Here is an 18,823-nt window from a genome sequence, read left to right on the forward strand (position 1 = left end):
ACATGGAAAACCCTAAGGAATCCTCCAGAAAACTACTGAAACTAATAGAAGAGTTTGGAAGAGTCTCAGGATATAAAATAAACATACAAAAATCACTTGGATTCCTCTACATCAACAAAAAGAACACCGAAGAGGAAATAACCAAATCAATACCATTCACAGTAGCCCCCAAGAAGATAAAATACTTAGGAATAAATCTTACCAAGGATGTAAAAGACCTATACAAAGAAAACTATAAAACTCTGCTACAAGAAATTCAAAAGGACATACTTAAGTGGAAAAACATACCCTGCTCATGGATAGGAAGACTTAACAGTAAAAATGTCTATTCTACCAAAAGCCATTTATACATACAATGTACTTCCAATCCAAATACCAATGTCATACTTTAAGGGGATAGAGAAACAAATCACTAATTTCACATGGAAGGGAAAGAACCCCCGGATAAGCAAAACATTACTGAAAAAGAAGAAGAAAGTGGGAGGCCTCACCCTACCTGATTTCAGAACCTATTATATAGCTACAGTAGTCAAAACAGCCTGGTACTGGTACAACAACAGGCACATAGACCAATGGAACAGAATTGAGAATCCAGATATAAATCCATCCACGTATGAGCAGCTGATATTTGACAAAGGACCAGTGTCAGTCAATTGGGCAAATAATAGTCTTTTTAACAAATGGTGCTGGCATACCTGGATATCCATTTGCAAAAGAATGAAACAGGACCCATACCTCACACCATGCACAAAAACTAACTCCAAGTGGATCAAAGACCTAAACATAAAGACTAAAACGATAAAAATCATGGAAGAAAAAATAGGATCTACCCTAGGAGCCCTAATACAGGGCATAAACAGAATACAAAACATTACCAAAAATGATGAAGAGAAACCAGATAACTGGGAGCTCCTAAAAATCAAACACCTATGCTCATCTAAAGACTTCACCAAAAGAGTAAAAAGACCACCTACAGACTGGGAAAGAATATTCAGCTATGACATCTCAGACCAGCGCCTGATCTCTAAAATCTACATGATTCTGTCAAAACTCAACCACAAAAAGACAAACAACCCAATCAAGAAGTGGGCAAAGGATATTGAACACACATTTCACTAAGGAAGATATTCAGGCAGCCAACAGATACATGAGAAAATGCTCTCGATCATTAGCCATTAGAGAAATGCAAATTAAAACTACGATGAGATTCCATCTCACACCAACTAGACTGGCATTAATTCAAAAAACACAAAATAATAAATGTTGGAGAGGCTGTGGAGAGATTGGAACTCTCATACACTGCTGGTGGGATTGTAAAATGGTACGCCACTTTGGAAATCCATCTGGCGTTATCTTAAACAGTTAGAAATAGAACTACCATACAACCCAGAAATCCCACTCCTCGGAATATACCCTAGAGATACAAGAGCCTTCACACAAACAGATATATGCACACCCATGTTTATTGCAGCTCTGTTTACAATAGCAAAAAGCTGGAAGCAACCAAGATGTCCATCAACGGACGAATGGGTAAATAAATTGTGGTATATTCACACAATGGAATACTACGCATCGATAAAGAACAGTGACGAATCTCTGAAACATTTCATAACATGGAGGAATCTGGAAGGCATTATGCTGAGCGAAATAAGTCAGTTGCAAAAGGACAAATATTGTATAAGACCACTATTATAAGATCTTGAGAAATAGAAAAAACGGAAAAGAACACATACTTTTGTGGTTACAAAGGGGGGAGGGAGGGAGGGAGAGGGCTTTTTATTGATCAATCTGTAGATAAGAACTGCTTTGGGTGAAGGGAAAGACAACACTCAAAACAAGGAAGGTCAGCCTAATTGGACTGGATTAAAAGCAAAGAGGTTTCCGGGATAAAATGAAAGCTTCAAAGGTCAGCGAAGCAGGGGCTGGGGTCTGGGGAACTTGGTTTGAGGGGACTTCTAAGTCAATGGGCAAAACAATTCTATTATGAAAACACTCTGCATCCCACTTTGAATTGTGGCGCCTGGGGTCCTAAATGCCAACAAGCGGCCATCTAAAATACATCAATTGGTCTCAACCCACCTGGAGCAAAGGCAAAGGAAGAACACCAAGGTCACACGACAACTAAGAACCCAAGAGACAGAAAGGGCCATATGAACCAGAGACCTACATTATCCTGAGACCAGAAGAACTAGTTGGTGCCCAGCCACAATCGATGTCTGTCCTGTCAGGGAGCACAACAGACAACTCCTGAGGGAGCAGGAGATCAATGGGATACAGACCCCAAATTCTCACTAAAAGACCACACCTAATGGTATGATTGTGACTAGAGGAATCCCAGAGACAATGCTCCCCAGACCTTCTGATGGCACAGGACAGGAACCATCCCCGAAGACAAATCATCAGGCATGAAAAGGACTGGTCAGTGGGGGGGAGAGAGATGCTGATGAAGAGTGAGCTAATTAAATCAGGTGGACACGGGAGAGTGTGTAGGCAACTCTTGACTGGAGGGGGGATGGGAAGATAGAGAGAGAGGGAAGATGGCAAAATTGGCACGAAACGAGAGACTGTAAGGGCTGACTCAATAGGGGGAGAGCAAGTGGGAGAAGGGAGTAAGATGTATGTAAACCTACATGTGACAGACTGATTGGAATGGTAAATGTTCACTTGAAGCTTAATAAAAAAAAAAAAAAAATGAAGTAGCTTTGTATGTACTAATACGAAAGATCTTCCCAACACACTACTTTTTTTTTTTTTAAAAGAATAGAACAGGGTATGGATGTAATATGTTACTTTTGATATATAGAATGGCTAGATGGATGATAGGTAAATAGATAGATAGATAGAGAGAGAGAGAGAGAGAGAGAAAGGTACACAGATACATAGTTACACAGATACATAAAACCTGTTACCATTCAATGGCTCTGACCCATAGCAACCCTCTAGGACACAGCAGAGCTCCCCATAGGGTTTCCAAGGCTGTAATCTTTACAGGAGCAGAACACCATATCTTTCTTCTGCAGAGCAGCTGCAGGGTTTGAACTACCAACCTTTCAGTTAGCAGCCAAGCCCTTACCACTGTGGGTCACAGGCCTCCTTAGATAGAGATGTTCATATTTGCATAGTGTGCACCTTGAAGACAATCAGGAAATTGGAAAGAATGTCTAGGAGTAGGAAGAAGATTTACTTTTTAACCGTATCTGTACTTTTGTATTTTATGTCATGTGTATTAATTACCCCTGTAAAAATATTTTGAAGAAAAAAAAAAAATAGAATGTTCTGTACTATACAACATAAGACTCTAAGAACAAAACAAACCTATAACCCACATATTTAAAATATTTTAAAATCAAATAGTTAAACCTTGCTTCCTTATGTAAAAAAAAAAAAGAAAGAAAGAAATCAAACAACGTACCGCACTGGGCAAATCTGCTGCCCAAAAAAAGTCTTCAAAGTGTTAAAAAGCAAAGACGTCCCTTTGAGGACTAAGGTGCGCCTGACCCAGCCATGGTATTTTCAACCACTTCATGTGCTTATGAAAGCTGGACAATTAATAAGACCAAAGAAGAACTGATGCCTTTGAATTAAGGTGTTAGTGGAGAATACTGACTATACCATGGGCTGCCAGAAGAACAAACTAGTCCATCTTTGAAATACAGCCAGAATGCTCCTTAGAAGCGAGGATGGCGAGGCCTTGTCTCCTGTACTTTGGACATGTTATCAGGAGGAATCAGTCCCTGAAGAAGGACATCATGCTTGGTAAAGTAGAAGGTCAGTGAAAAAGAAGAAGACCCTCAACAAGATAGATCGACACAGCGGCTGCAACAAAAGGCTCAAACATCGCGAGGATTGTGAAGATGGTGCAGGACCGGGCAGTGTCTCATTCTGTTGTACATATGGTCTCTAGGAGTCAGAATTGACTCAACGGCACCTAACAACAACAACAACCCCATCACCAACATTAATCCATTATATCTTGTTAGCTCTTAAAAAAAAAACAAACAAACCCACTGCCGTCGAGTCGATTCCGACTCATAGTGACCCTATAGGACAGAGTAGAACTGCCCGGTAGAGTTTCCAAGGAGCACCCATTAAACATTTTTTTTAATATAAGCATTTTTCTGCCTTAGTGAATAAGGACCTCAAGGGCAGGGATTTTAGTTGTTCACTGCTTTCTTTACTAAATGAATCAAATTCCTAGAATTGGAATCGCTAAGTCCAAAGATATAAATACATCAAAGATTTTATACAATTGTAGAATTGGCTTCAAGAAAGTCTGAACCAAGGTAATATTCTAACCAGCAATATAAGTCACATGCCCACTGCCCCACACCCTCCCTATTAGCAGTGACTGTTTCTGCAGAGAGAAAATGGGTAAAGAGGTTGGGAGAGAGACTTTCTTTTCACTGTTTACCCTTAAGTATTGTCTGAATTTACTGCCATGTGAATTTTTACCTATCCAATAAAAGTCCCTCCCAGCCCTGCCCATCAAATAACTAATGGGTCTGTTGCTGTTGTTAGTTTCCCTGCAGTCCATTCTCAACTCGTTGCAACCTGATGGGTTGCAGAGTAGATCTCTTTAGGAGATTTCCAGGCTTGTCTTCTGAGGAACTTCTCAGTGAGTTTGAACTGCCAATCTTTCAGTTAAAAGTAGTGGCGTGCTTAACCATTTGTGCCAATTTGGATAACCAAAACAACCATGAATAAACAGAGAAAACACCAGGATCTAGGGATGGCTTGAGCCAATGAAAAGGACCACATTGCCAGGGAAGCAAAAATCTGGACAGCACTTGGCAGTATGTATCAAAAGCCTTAAAAAAGGTTCACACACTTTGTCCTAGTAATTCTACTTCAAATAACTTATTGTAAGGAAAGGCCAAAAACCTTATTCTAAGGAACAAGGATTTATCTACAAGGTTGCTTTTCAGTGCAACATTATTTAAACATGAAAACTAGAAACAACTTAAATGTTTATACCCAACAATCCAGGAAGCCTTAAAAATGTCCACCAGGCTCATCGTTACGCATTGCCTTTTTGAGAAAAGCAGACAAGGGTTTCACAAAACACTAATCCTGCTAATCTGGCCATGACTGATAGGAACAGGGTTCTGTGCCTGAGTCACAGGCTACCTACCAGCAACATTCCATTGCAAACTGCGATTAAAGGACACCACCGCATTCCAGATGTCAAAAAGGGCAGGGTTGGGGGAGTACACAGAGAAACACATATATGCATTGACTAATATACACTAAAATGCTCACAGTGGGTGCCACAGAGTAGCAGAAGAAATGACTTCTACTGTCTTCTTTGTGATTTCGTGTGCGTGTTTAACTTTTTATAATAAGCTAACATTACTTTACAATTTTACAGTTATTTAAAAATTAATATTAACAACATAAGGAAAATACATAGCAACTAGAAAATGAAAATTTTTGCTCTGGTTATTTATTAAGTTCTTCTTATTAGTTGCTGTCTATTCAATTCTGACTCATGGTGACCTCATGTTACAGAGTAGAGCCACTCTACAGGACTTTCTTGGCTGTAACCTTAATGGAAGCAGATTGCCAGACCTCTTCTTCCATGGTACCACTGGGTGGGTTCAAACTGCCAACCTTTAGCAATTGAGTGCAAACAGTTTGTGCCACTTAGGGACCTTATTTATTAAATAAGTGCCTAAAATTACAATAATTTTAAAATACAAATGGTTTATTTTACCTTGGCAAACTCAGGTTCCAAATTCCAACCTTATTTAATAATTGTGTAACTTTATGCAATTTAAACTGTTAAATGAGGATAAATATACGAGAGCCATTGCCGTTGAGTCAATTCTGACTTATAGCAACCCTACAGGACAGGGGAGAACTGCCCCATAGGGTTTCCAAGGAGCGGCTGGTGGATTTGAATTGCCTTTTGGTTAGCAGCTGGAGCTCTTAAGCACTGTGCCACCAGGGCTCCAGGTAGCTATAAAGATCAAGTGAGACAGAAAAGTAAAACACTCAGTAGGACTTCCAAGGCACAGAGTACTAACCAACCAACCGGGTGCCATCGAGTCGATTCCAACTCATAGCGACCCTATAGACAGAGTAGAACTTCCCCATAGAGTTTCCAAGGAGGGCCTGATGGATTTGAACTGCCAACCTTTTGGTTAGCAGCTATAGCACTTAACAAGTACAACCACCAAGGTTTCCACACAGAGTACTATACCAAAAACCCAGCGCTGCCGAGTCGATTCCGACTTGTAGCGACCCTATAGCACAGAGTAGAACTGCCCATTGGAGTTTCCAAGGAGCGCCTGGTAGATTTGAACTGCCAACCCTTTGGTTAGCAGCCATAGCACTTAACCACTATGCCACCGGGGTTTCCCTACAGAGTACGAAAGGTACTCAATAAATGTTAGTTGCTATTCTCTGCCTCCTTTATATCATGAGACTCCAGAAGAAAACTAACTAGTTTTCTCAACAGTCTCAAAGCATAGCTTCAACTCATACTTTACCCTAAATGGTATCTCCCCTGCCCCCCAACCCCCTACTCCCCCCCCCAAAAAAACAACTACGAATGAAAATCAACTGTGTTCTGCTTTTCATGCTCAATGGGCACCACAGCCTGGGCCTACTTTCTGTCCTATAAAACAAGAAATCAGCCTGGCTCCCAAAGTTGATCCCTGTGCCTCTCTCAACAAGTTGGGATTACCTCTCTAGGTCTGCAAGGTAGCTAAAACGTCCTTTCATCTGTTTGTTGTGACAGAGACAAAACACACATCAGAGTCATGTCCAGAAGATACACTTGACACACTAATGTCCTATAGAAAGACAATGTCATTTTTCCTGGAACGATGATCAAAAAGGCAGACTAGTCTATATCATTTGAACTGTAACCACGTGCGGTTTTAAAAAACATACTCAAGAGCAAAATTGGAACTATGCCTCTGACAACGACATTGGTCCTTCTATAATATTATTTAAATATTAAAATTACATGTTTAGGCTAAATGACAAAAAAGAAATTCCTAAAATTGAGGCAAATCAAAATTCAGTTACATATGATTAAAAAAAAAAAAAAAAAGATCATAAGGTTGATATTAACACCACAGAAACAAGGGTTGATTTTACTCAAAATCAAAATGCTAATTCATTCATCCATTCAAAATTTGTGCCTGCTTTGATGTCATATTCAACCTTTCAATATACTAGCTCTGAAATAGTCTTAAACATTAAAAATCTAATTCAGTCTTTTTCTAATCAAGACATTATTCAACACTACTTTCAGGTGTCTTTACAATAGTTTCATAATTGAATTACTAATGTTACTAACTTAGAATACTGTTTCCTGAGTCCTTTATGACTCTAGCATTGTTTCTTTAGGCTAAACACACTCTGAGTGGAAAATTTAGAAGTTAAGATAATTTTGAAATTTGAAGCATTCCAAATATTTACAAAAAAAGGAGAAAAAGCGAGAGAAAGGAAGGAATGGGAGGAAAGGAAGGAGGAATGCAATGGATCAGAACATAAACAAAAAACTGACAAAAATTTTGCCAAAACTAAAGATTCTGAAACTGAATGAAAAATTTCAACTAGAACCTAATGATTCATCAGACTCGGAGAGTGTCAACTGCAATATGTACCTTTACTCAGATATATAAAATAATAAAAATGAGGAGATAACTCAAGATCATAATAATGAAAAATCAAAAGAATCAGAACTAGAAGTGAGAAAAGTCAACAATTGTCTCCCACCAATAAAAATTTAAATTTTCTCAAGGAAATCATCATTCCCTGCTGAAAGATTTCACGTGTAGATAGAATTTACTTTAGAATGTAGAATATTATAAGAGAACATCACTCTCAGTCTAAAAATGGGAGAAAGTAATATGTTTCGAAGCCCATCTAAAGGCTGAGGTGGCAAAACAACTAGTCGAACCGAATTCCAAAGTGTGACAAGTGTTTAGGAGAAGGACACACACAAACTGTTCTGTCTTTGGCAAGGCATGAAGGGAAGGGGTTGCAACCATGTACAGAGGTCAGAAGAAAGCAAGTAAAATTTTAATGAATTCTTAAAGATCTCAGGTAGATAATGCAAGACTTGTTTTGGTAATTAGAAAATAATCCTTACACTTTCTCTTAATAACAAAATAATTTTAAAAAAGAATAGCTAACATTTAGTGTGCACTTACTAAATATTGTGCTCCTACTTAACAAGCTTTATCATACTAAAGAGAAGACTGTTAGTATTCTTGTTTAATAAAGGAGAAAATTGGGCACAAACAGGATAAGGAATTTATCCAAGTTCCCACCAAAACCAAACCCAAACCCACTGCCGTCGAGTTGATTCCGACCCATAGTGACCCTATAGGACAGAGTAGAACTGCCCCACAGAGTTTCCAAGGAGCGCCTGGCAGATTTGAACTGCTGACCTCTTGGTTAGCAGCTGTAGCACTTAACCACTGCACCACCAGGGTTTCCCCAAGTTCCCACAAAAAAAAAAAAAAAAATTTTTTTTTTTTTTTTTTTAAAATGGCAAAGCTGGGATTCAAACTGAGGCATCCTAACTAGAGTCTGGCTCACAGTTAGAAAGCTACATCTTCTCTTCTCCAGTCCAGACATAGTTTCTTAATGCAATTTAAATTGTTTAAATAAATTTCTTCTGTTCAGTCTCCATAGTGAACAATCAGAAATTCCCCTATTGATCATCCCTATCAAGACATAGTTCACAGTATAAGAAGAAAATGTTCAATGTAGAACTTAGCTAAGCCTCTTTACCTCAGAGTAATACTGCCATTAGTTGACTTAAGGGTAATATGTGATTCTAATCTGTATGGGAAAAGTAGAAAAGAAAACATAGAGCAAATTAGAATCAGGGCCAGAACCTTTCCACCATCTGCCCATCACTGACAGCATTTAACTGCAGAGAACAAAAGATTTACTGTAGAATTAATCAAGGAAAAAAGATCCTTTCTCAAATTTTATTAGCAGATACAAACTTCTTGCCACATAATTGTTCTCAGGCTCTTGTTCCCGAGCTAAATGATGTGAGAAAAAAAACTCAAGAATTTTACAATTTATTTCATACTATGAAGGAACTAGGAGCCCTGGTGACGCAGTGGCTAAAGCACTTGGCTGCTAACCAAAGGGTCGGTGGCTCGAACCCACCAGCCGCTCTGCAGGAGAAAGATGGGGCAGTCTGCTTCTGTAAAGATTTACAGCCTTGGAAATCTTATGGGGCAGTTCTACTGTGTCTTATAGGATCTCTATCAGTTGGAATCGACTTGACAGCAGTGGGTTTGGTGGGTGTGAAGGAGCTAAGGAAAAAATTCATCACCATTCTCATTAAATAGAATCTCTTTTGTCATATTTGGTTTTCGAAAATAACATATACTTATATATGTACACACACACACCTATGACTATATTTATGACTATAAGCCACCACTCATCTGTCGGTTCGTAGCACTGTGGTGGCTTACGTGTTGCTGTGATGCTGGAAGCTATGCCAGTGGTATTTCAAATACCACCAGAGGGTTCTCAAAAAAGAGGAAGACCCTCAGTGAGATGTCTTGACAGAGGCTGCAAAAATAGGCTCAAGCAGAGCAACAATTGAGAAGATGTTGCAGGCCTGGGCAGTATTTCGTTCTGTTGTACATAGCATCACTATGAGTCAGAACCGACTCATGGCACCTAACAACAATGCTTATAAGATATATATACATATATATGTGTATACATACACACACATGTAATAAATAGCTTATAATCATTTATGATTTCCAGTCCTTTTTGGTCCCTCCTATAATTTTACCTCTAAACAGATAATACCACCCTTGCCCATTCTGAGCATCTCTCGGTGATAAACACTTCCCCAGTTTACACAGTCACTTTGGAGTCTATCTGAAGCTTCCAAAGGGTACTAGAAATGACGGGCCCTAAGTCATTTGCAGACGTTAAAAGAGACTGTAATTCATTTGTCCTGGATACTAACATAGGGAAGGGATTTTAGTTCTGGAAATATGGTGTACCCCAAAGTGGGAAATGGGATGTGCTAAGGTTAAACTAACAAAATTAATCAGGAAAATAAAATATTCCACATCAGTAGCAATCACAGTGCAATTAAGAGAACAAATAACAAGACGTCTGTACGTAGCCAGTAACTGCAAGTCTTCAATGGACACAATTCCTTATATCAAACAGTATCACATGTATCTATTTAAACTTTTATTTACAGCCATGAATGGAAGGAATGAGAAAAAAAGTTCCATATTAGCAAGCTGAAGTATTTCTCTTACCAGGGCAAACACTGTTAGTGAAATATCTACTCCAGTAGCAGAGGACTTGGACCTTCAGCTGAAGACTTGCAATTACTAGCTACCTACCAATTAATGGACCTTATGTCCATTAATTCAGATACTGCCAGTATTCTAAGAACTAGAAATGCTCCCTAAACAGCAGACAGAACAAGAATATTTCTTATCCTTAAATTTAGTATCTTCCCATCTACTAGACCTTCTTATCTATGAGATTTGTATCTAAAGTGGCCTATTCCAATTACTTTATATCTCAAAACTTTGTTACGCTTGCTATGGATTGTGTCCCCCCAAAATACGTGGTGGAATCCTAACCCCTGTACCTGTAGATGTAATGTAATGTACTGCAATCACCTTTGTATGCAATCTAATGTTATGTTACTGAGCCATACCCATTACCAGAGTTATAAAAAATGGTAGATAAAGACATGCAAAAACAAACGGGAAGAGAGGTGCCATGTGAAGATTGTCAAGGGACCAAGGAACAGGTAGGGCTACAGAAACTGAAAAAGACAAGGATCTTCCCCTACAGCTGACAAAGAGAGAGCCTTCCGTTATAGCTGGTGCCTGAATTCAGATTTCTAGACTCCTAAATTGTGAGAAAATAAATTTCTGTTCTTTAAAGCCATGCACTTGCGGTTCTTCTGTTACAGCAGCCCTAGTAACTAAGACAGTGCTCACCACGGCATTTTAAATATTTTTTTATCCTTTCTCCCCACAAGGTTACCAGTTCCCTCTGTCTTGTTCACTTTCCTGGAGACTATAACTTTTTTTGTTAGAAATATTTTCTGTAATGAGTTGCAAGCTTAAGGGAAAGTATGTATATCTCAAATGAAGGCAACTGCTTTCTCCTTAGCCAAAGTAAAGATAGGTAACTACCGTGCAAAAAACCAGGAATACTGCATTTAAAAAAATTATCATCTAACAGTAGTTTAATGAACTGTGCACACTAAGCCTAGTATTCTTCACCTAGTGTTGATCAAAATCAATTTGTGAACAGATCCCCTCTTAATAGAAATCTCACCTACTTTCGAGAACAAAATAAAGGTTCATGAATTCCTTCCTGTCAAGAAGTGGTTACTTTTCAAGAATCTAATCATTTTTTTCAAAGTAGTATGAAGGTATGTCATACAGCATAAAACCACTGTCATCGAGTGGATTCTGACTCTTCAAAGCTATAGGTCAGAGTAAAACTGCCCCATAGGGCTTCCAAGGCTGTAATCTTTATGGGAACAGACAGCCACTCTTTCTCCCCACTGAACTAATTCTTTGGGGATGAAACTGCCCTGCATAATTCTAAACTTTATAAAAAAACTTTATAAACCCTCATTATTTTTATTACGGTTGGAATTCATCCCTCTTCTCTCTTCCACTGTTTTCCCGGGGCCATCGTTGTAGTAGTTTGCAATGCACAATGGATTTCGCACGGTCATCCTACCTGGAATATGGTACACTCCCTACTCTAACGCCCCCAAACTGTTTCCCGCAGAGATAGGCTAAAGCAGTTCTAGGTGGCGACGCAAATGGATGCAGCCGGTTGGCCGAGAGCAACCGAATGGCTTTGCTGGTGGCTCAGAGCTTAGCCCTGGTAAAGCCCTTTGCAGATACACAACCCACCCAGTGCCGTCGAGTACAGTAACCATATTTATTCCCATACTAGCATTTAGGAGATTTGTCAAGGCTGCAAGGGGATGCGCACCCTTCCCACCGCACACAGGAACCAAGGTGGTCTCTTGTTCCCCTAAAATTCAACCATCCTCTCTCATTCCAACTGCGCTGTAGTTTAGAAAACGCTTCCACAACCGTTATCTGATTCGATCCTCATTCAACGCCTGTAACAAGAGCGTTGTTGTCGTAGTGCCTATTTCACAGGTAAGGAAAGGATCCTGCCCACAGACCCAGTCTAATTCTGAAATCATTTCCTGAAGGGCCCAAGGGCCGCCTCTCCCCGGTGCAGGAAGAGCTTCCTGGCAGAGGGCAGAGCAGGTGTGACGCCCACCTGGGTGACGGGCCGGGCTACTGGCTCCATGCAGTGGCCGGGGACGCAGGCCCCGCGGCGGCAGCCGTTCGGGATCTCCGGGGTTCCCTCCGTGTCCTCCTCTGCTCCGCCCCGGACCTCAGACCCCAGACCCCAAAGTGTCTCATCCCCTCCCTCAAGCTCACCGTCTGATCTCACCAGACAGAATCTGGACGGGACCAAGAAACTCCGCGTCGACCACAGCCGTCCAGGTTCTGGGACCCCCGCTCTGAAATGACGGCGGAAGCAGTCAGCAGAAGGCCTGCAGGTTCCCGGGAAAGGAAAACCCTTTCTCACTCAAGCAGCTGACATTCCCAGTCAGCCGGAGCACCGCCCACTTCCGCTTCCCTGCCCGCCCCTGTGGGCCGCGGGGGGTTGTGGGTATCTCAAAGGCCTGCGAAGCTTCAAGGGAAGGATTCAGGAAGTAGAGGGCGAGCCAGCCTGACTCCTGGACAGCATAGGAACTACAATTCCCAGCAGGCAGCTGGGCCTCAGACCTCTGCCGCAGAGGAGAGCGGGCAGAAGAGCCCTGTGCGCGCGGCGGGGATGGAACGTTACTAGAGTTCGCGGGTCTCACTGTTGGGGGCCAGCGCTGAGCGCTCGGAGCTGCCGCGCGCCAAAGCCGGAATCCCGAAGCAGCAGCTCCGCAATTAATGCACGTATTTAAAACTCCTGTGAATCGGTGGACGCCATGCACAGGTAAACCGATTGCAAAAAGGGGCAGAGCGTGCATGGACCGTCTTAATTCTTTTAGGCCGTGAATACTGCTACTTGCTGTTGTTGTTACTAATGCTGTGATTATGCGAATGGTTGCTTAGCCCATTCTTTGGGAAAGTGTGGATAAATGTTTTAGTGAGGTGATTAGCGAGACGTTTTATTTGGCTTCCCTTATAGGGCTTTCCTGCAGGGTTTTCAAAATCACTGGATGGCTGCCCTCCCTCCCTCCTTGTTCCCTCCACCGTAAGAAATTCTTGAGGCCTGCCTGCGTGATCGTAAATCAAAAGCCTTTCCCATTTGTTCGGTTATTTTTTTTTCTTGGGATTTCGCCACTGGCACTTACAAATGCAATTTTATTAACTGCTGCGGAAGTTTCAAGTTTTCTACAGCGCATAAACTGCAGCTTCTTTTGTGCCTACCTTGGAGCCCTCGTGGCTCAAATGGTTAAGCGCTCGGCTGCTAACCAAAAGGTCTGCATTTCGAACCCACCAGCCGCTTCGAAAGAGAAAGATGTGGAAGTCTGCTTCCCTGAAGATTACAGCCTTGGAAACTCAGTGGGGCAGTTCTACTCTGCCCTATAGGGTGACTATGAATCGAAAGGCTGGACGGGGGATGGGTTTGGTTTTGGCTTTATTCTTGAAAAGAAAGGGAGTGTTGTGCATTTCTGCAGGAAACACCTCCAGGAGATTCCGGACCAAAGTAGCAACGTTACCACCAGTTTCACGTGGGGATGGGATTCTAGCAAGACTTCAGAACTGCTCTCAGGCATGGGAGTCTCTGCCCTGGAGAAGGAGGAGGTGGACAGTGAAAATATCCCCCAGGAACTGCTCTCCAGCCTTAGTCACCCGCAGAGCCCCCCGCGAAAGCGGCTGAAAAGCAAGGGGAATGACAAGGACTTTGTGATTGTTCGCAGACCCAAGCTAAATCGAGAGAACTTTCCAGGTAAGGTATGCAGGTAAAACTGGCAGTCACATAAGGGGGTGGATGGTTTGCACTGTTTTGTCCATCAGCCTTTGTTCAGGGATCTTTAGGATGGTTTCCTATGTTAAGTTGCCTAATTCTTAAATTGGATTGAAACAGTGGCTGCAACAATGGGTTCAAACACAGCAACTATTTTGAGGCTGGCTCAGGAGCCAGCAGTGTTTCATTCTGTTGTACATAGGGTCACTATGAGTCAGAACTAACTCTACAGCACCTAACAACAGCTCTGAAGTTATTTTTTGAAGGAATAGAGGAAGTAATTGTCTTTGAAGTCTATAGGAATCTTTCTGGGTATCTGGTGTATAATTGACTTGAAAATCTTAACCCGAGACAATACCTTTCTGCTCTTTTCTGTAGAAGGGAATCTGCCTGAAGAAAGGCATGAAGTAGCCAGCCAGCTTAGTTTCACAGATAAATGGCAGCATAAACAGTAGTCTTCTTCCAGGATTCCTTTTTCTTAAAGCCCTGGGTGAGCTTTTTGCACTAATCACTTTAGGTATTTTGTCAATAAGTTGCTAAAGTATTTGTGTATTAAACTAAGTGGAAGAGACTTATCTCTCAGGCCTACTTCCAGATGGGCTTCTCCTGGTAGCTTCTGTCTCAGTTGCTGCCTGCTCAATCACCCAAACCAAAAACCTAAGGGTCAGCATAGATTCCTACCATCCCCCAATATCCAATCAATCGTTACATCTTCCATTCTTGTCTCCTAAGTATTTCTCAAATTCTCATCATCTCTTGCCTATTGGAATACATGCATAACTCCAGCTTATCCTCCCCAGATCCATCCCCTGAAGCCAGAGTGACTTAACTGAAATTATTTATTTATTTTTCCAAATTTAATGTCACTGGTATTTTTAGTGTCTGAAATGGAGCACTAGCCATTTGGTGCTTGACCAACCAAATGTGAAAGACACTTCCTTTTAAGATGAACAGATTTTGGCTGAATTGCCAAGAACTGATAGCTCTTGACGTAGTGTTATTGGTGCCTGTCCTTCCGCATTCCTACACAGACAGGCATAAATAAAAATGACATTTCTTAAGCAAGGCTCTGTGGGAAACAAGTCAGAAGTTTAAGAGGTGATTGCTGTCTTCTGGGAATTTGCAAGTCAAGTTGAGGAGAAAAGACGATAAGAAATAACAAGTTTACAGTAATACATGGTGGATAATACACTAGCAGCAGACAAGTAGCGTAGGTAGTGAGCACTGTAGGAGGCCAGAGGGAGGAGCTTATTTGTGCCAAAGTGACTTGAAGCTTCCCAGAGGCAGAAGGGCTTCAATGGTAATGCCCATTCAGGTGGATGATCCTCCTTCTTCCTCGCAGCAAGAGTGGTTTGTTGAAGTGTCCTCAATAAATCATATCTTTTTAGTATAGGTAACGCGTCTTACTGGGCATATTTATTTCTCACATCACTTCACTTAGAAAACAGAGATTATTTTATCTCTGTCTGTGTGTGAATGTGGAAGGAGAGACACCAGTCATACTCCATGTCGAGAGTCATTGGTACTGGCCAAGTTCATCAAAATCACTACTCTTGGAAGGGAGAGAAAGATCTGGAAATGGTCCAGTAAATGAGGCTAAATTGTTAAACCTGACTTTAAAAACATGTCTGAGGTGAGAGAGAAAAAAAATGAACCTTTATGTTTGTTACTACTTGAGAGAGACCAAGAGAGACACTAATAACACATGTTTGTGCATGTATGGAATTACACACAATGTGGATTGGTTAATTGGTGTGTATGTGGGTAGATTCAGTGATGTAGGACGAGGGACAGCTGCTGTAGAGGATTCCCAGTGGGCCTCTGGAACCTGGGCAGTGCCTCCAGTGTGGTTGGATCATCATTCCAGGAATTTGTTTGCAGTTGTCAGGACAGGTGGCTAATAGCTCTGCCAGGATTGGGGTAGAACAGGCCACACCTGCTTCATGTAGATATCTGATGACAGAGGCCCTGGGCTGTGTAGTTTTTTCTTGGTTCTGTGTTCAGCCTAGGGCTTCCAATCTGTTCTGGTTGGAACGCCTGCTGAGAACTTGCATTTCCAGCAAGTTCCTGGGCAATGCTAATGCTGCTGGTTAGGGGCCAGTTCTGAGAACCACTAGTAAAGCAAAAACAAAACAAAACAAAAACCAAACCTGTTGCTGTCAAGTGGATTCTAATTCACAGCGACTCTATAGGACGGAGTAGAACTGCCCTATACAGTTTCCAAGGAATGCCTGGTGGATTTGAACCGCAACCCTTCCTTCAGTAGCCATAGCACTTAACCACTACACCACCAGGGTTTCCACTAGTAACGTGGTGGTTCTCAAAATTTATTATACACAAGAATCTCCTGGAGATCTTGTTAAAATGTAGATTCAGATTCAGTATATCTGGGGTGAAAGTGCAAACTCTTAGCAGGGGATTCAGAGAACCAGGACAAACCGGTTCGAAGTCCTGGTTCAACCTCCTGTCCCTCCAGGCCCCAATCCAGGTTCACATCTGGTGACTAAATCCTCTTCATCTATTTACACTGGAAGATAAAAGCTGTGTGGCCAACCTGTGCCAGGACAGGTCTGATTGGCCCTTGGGGGTGAATGCGTAGTAGGAATTGGGGAGGAAGTGGCCCAGCAGTGAGGTCAGTAATTGGTGGTCGTTAATGCCTGGCCCCACCCTTTAAACAGATAATGGTTGTGATAAAGCTGTTGAACTAACTTGTTAATCATCTCTCCTCTGGCTGTTAAACTTCTTGTAATTCCAAACCTTACAGTGTTTCTCAGGCTTTTTAAACTCTTAAGTTTAGACCTTATCAGAATCCCCAAGGGAACTGGTTCAAAGTGCAAAATTCCTGAAATTCTGATCCAAAAAAGCCTGGCTCGAGCCTGGGAATCTGCATTTTAATACTCTAGGTCAACTTTTTTCCAATTCTTTTTTTTTTTAATTGCTGGTAAGAAATAGACTTTATATTACAATCCTGGATGTGTATCTGAAACAAAAGTTTTATAAAACTATTTCCCCCCACTAAGAGACACTTTGAGATTTTCTATTTTGTTCTCTTCCTTTAAGGGAAAAAAAAAAAGTTTGTCAAACTCACTGAATTGATTTCGTGACTGACCAGTAAGTCTCAGCCAGCAGTTTCCAAAACTAAACTCTGTACAGAGCGTTTATGGGACCTTCCCCACGAATCTTTCTTTTCCCCCTCCCCTAGAGCTTTCATTCATTCATTCAACAAATATTTATTGAGCACCATTCTAAGGATTGGGAGTACGGCAGTGAACATAACAAGCCAGAGACCCTGTCATCATAGAGGTTATATACCTTGTTCTCCAATCCCAATCTTCATTGTTCCTGTGTTGCTCCTCCCATACCCCTGGTTCAGCAGGTCTCTTGTAGAAATACAGGGTTGTGGGGTTAAGAGGTTCATTGAGGGCCCCTGTTTTTCTTTTACTGTGTTTTGCTTTTTTCAGTTTTGCCCACTGAGCCCAAAAAAGCAAAAATACCAAGAACTAGCATAGCCCAGTGTTTTCTTTATGGCTTATGGGAAGAGGGAGGGAAGTCATCCTGAATGGCAAATCTGTTTGTCATTCCCCAGAAAGGAAGTACGGTTTTAACTGCTTCCTTCAAACAAAGCAGCAAAAGCAGGCATGAGATGAGAACCGCCCCCCAAAAAGAACAGATGTGAACTCCAGTGCCTGCTTATTCCCCGAGTGTAACTTGATTATCCTTAAAGAGAGGAACAGATGTAGAAATTTTGGTTTGATTAAGTTTACTTTGGGTTCTTCAACTTGAATCTGAGTGTAGGTGATGCTCTGAGGAAGAAATCTGTCAAATAAAAGGAGTTAACCTATACAGAAAAGATCAGATGCATAGAAAGTTCTTCAACAAGTCACTCTTTCCAGAGGAGTTGGAGGAGAATGAGAGACGACAAGGTTCCAGAAGTAGAAAGCTGGATTTACACCTGAGGAATAAGTGGAAAAGGTGACTGAGGGCAGTAACTAGCAGGTTTGCTAAGCTGGCCGGTGTTCACCCATTCATGACTCTGAAGTATGTTTAACAGCTGTTCATGTAAACTGAGGTCTTAGCCTTAATAAATATTTCCATTAATGTGTTGGGTGAGTTTGCAGCCTTGCTGGGTTTAGAGGAGGCAAGTGGAGGAAAGACCTACCTCTGGATTCTCCCATCTACTCTACCCAAACAGGGTAGAGTCAAGAATCCAGGAAACAGGTGGCCGATGTTTGGAGAATTAAATATGGCAAGTAAAACTAGATTATCTGTATCACAAACTAGGATACTGTCCCTAGAGCAGGAAGACAAATGTTAGCCCCTCTGGTGGGACAGAAGCCAGTTTCAGGGTGTGGCTTACCCACGCAGGGCCCTAGAATCAGGGTCATCCTGTGATCAGCTCAGTAGATCCCTGGTCAGTTGGCTGCTAGCTGGGGCTATGCATTTTCTTGGCCATTGTCCCTTCCATTTGGTGTTGAACTGTTGATATCAGCATCTTTATTTTATCCGCTCTACTCCCCATCACTCCCTATCCCTGTCTGGTTTCTTTTTTCATAGCAAGTCAGGTTTAATTCTCACCTTTTCTAAGCTTGCAGAACAATCAGGTACTTAGAATGGAGGAGACCATAGAATCTTAGAGCATCATAGGGTAGGAAGAACAAGATTTGGAGTCATACCAGTGTTTGAAATCCCATCCTGCCATTAAGGCATCTCTTGCAGACCCTGCCCTCCCTGCCTCTTCCAGGTACACCTCAAAGGCTACTGTACTCATGTACTGATAGAAGACATTATCTTTGCATTCTGGCTTTTTCTCTTCAGTCTCATCCCCTCCATACACCAA

The 18,823-nt window shown here is 41.6% G+C and overlaps 2 protein-coding genes across 6 annotated transcripts in view; one reads left to right on the forward strand and one right to left on the reverse strand.

Annotated features, from left to right (window-relative positions):
- Positions 1-12,665, reverse strand: part of LMBRD2 (LMBR1 domain containing 2) — a 77,402-nt gene extending 64,737 nt beyond the window's left edge. For 2 of the 3 annotated variants that reach the window (XM_049862385.1, XM_049862366.1), the window contains exon 1: positions 12,456-12,665. The gene's annotated coding sequence lies outside the window, so the exon portion shown is untranslated. The remainder of the gene's footprint in view (positions 1-12,455) is intronic. The other variant, XM_049862376.1, reaches the window with a different exon arrangement.
- Positions 12,666-12,710: 45 nt separating this feature from the next.
- The window catches only part of SKP2 (S-phase kinase associated protein 2), a 41,803-nt gene continuing 35,690 nt past the window's right edge, over positions 12,711-18,823 (forward strand). For 2 of the 3 annotated variants that reach the window (XM_049862399.1, XM_049862407.1), the window contains exons 1-2: positions 12,711-13,008; positions 13,697-13,968. In XM_049862399.1, the coding sequence (XP_049718356.1) occupies positions 13,001-13,008; positions 13,697-13,968 (280 nt within the window). In that variant the 5' untranslated portion in view covers positions 12,711-13,000. Of the gene's footprint in view, positions 13,009-13,696; positions 13,969-18,823 lie in introns of those variants that run through there. The other variant, XM_049862416.1, reaches the window with a different exon arrangement.

Source organism: Elephas maximus, chromosome 2, assembly GCF_024166365.1.
Source record: "Elephas maximus indicus isolate mEleMax1 chromosome 2, mEleMax1 primary haplotype, whole genome shotgun sequence".
In the NCBI taxonomy this organism is placed as follows: Eukaryota; Metazoa; Chordata; class Mammalia; order Proboscidea; family Elephantidae; genus Elephas; species Elephas maximus.